The sequence below is a fragment of the Meleagris gallopavo genome, unplaced genomic scaffold (genome assembly GCF_000146605.3).
Source record: "Meleagris gallopavo isolate NT-WF06-2002-E0010 breed Aviagen turkey brand Nicholas breeding stock unplaced genomic scaffold, Turkey_5.1 ChrUn_random_7180001869792, whole genome shotgun sequence".
Lineage (NCBI taxonomy): Eukaryota > Metazoa > Chordata > Aves > Galliformes > Phasianidae > Meleagris > Meleagris gallopavo.
Genome location: NW_011134745.1, coordinates 1 through 614, shown reverse-complemented (window position 1 = coordinate 614; position 614 = coordinate 1). Strand labels below are relative to the sequence as shown.

At 70.2% G+C, this 614-nt stretch overlaps 1 protein-coding gene across 1 annotated transcript; it reads right to left on the bottom strand.

Moving 5' to 3' along the window:
* Positions 1-3: 3 nt before the first annotated feature.
* LOC104916106 (amphoterin-induced protein 1) lies at positions 4-609 on the bottom strand (the record flags this gene model as incomplete). The annotated part of the gene is made up of 1 exon (XM_010727089.1): positions 4-609. A coding segment is annotated over one exon (606 nt), but the record flags the coding sequence as incomplete, so codon positions are not given.
* Positions 610-614: the final 5 nt, after the last annotated feature.

Sequence of the window (614 nt, the reverse complement as noted above, 5' to 3'; positions counted from 1 at the left end):
CAGCAGCTGGAAGAGCGGGCAGTCGCAGCCCAGCGGGTTGCCGTGCAGGTAGAGGCGGTCGCGCAGCCACGCGGGCAAAGCCTGCAGCTCGGCGGCCGGCAGCGAACGCAGGCGGTTGGAGGAGAGGTCGAGCAGGGAGAGCTGAGCGGGGCGGCTGCCGTCGCGGAGCAGCTCCAGAGGGAAGCGGGCGATGTGGTTCCGACCCAGGTAGAGCTTGCGGAGGCGGCTCAGGTTGTCGAAGGCGGAGCGGTCGACGGCGGAGATCTCGTTGTTGTAGAGCAGCAGCACCTCCAGCTCGGGGAGGTCGCTGAAGAGGTTCTCCTCCAGTGCGCGGAGGCGGTTGGAGGACAGGTCCAGGTGGCGGAGGTGAGGGACGTGGGTGAAAGCCTCGGTGGAGACGAAGGCCAAGCCGTTGTGCGCCAGCAGCAGCGCGTGCAGGTGTGCCAGGCGGCCCGGCGCCCAGTCGGCACGCAGGCGGCTGATGTTGTTGTGGCTGAGGTCCAGCACGGCGGCGAAGCGCGGCAGCGGGGTGGGCACGGAGCTCAGAGCGGCCTGGGAGCAGCTCAGGATGTTGGAGGCGCAGACGCAGCGCGTGGGGCAGCTCCCGGCCACCG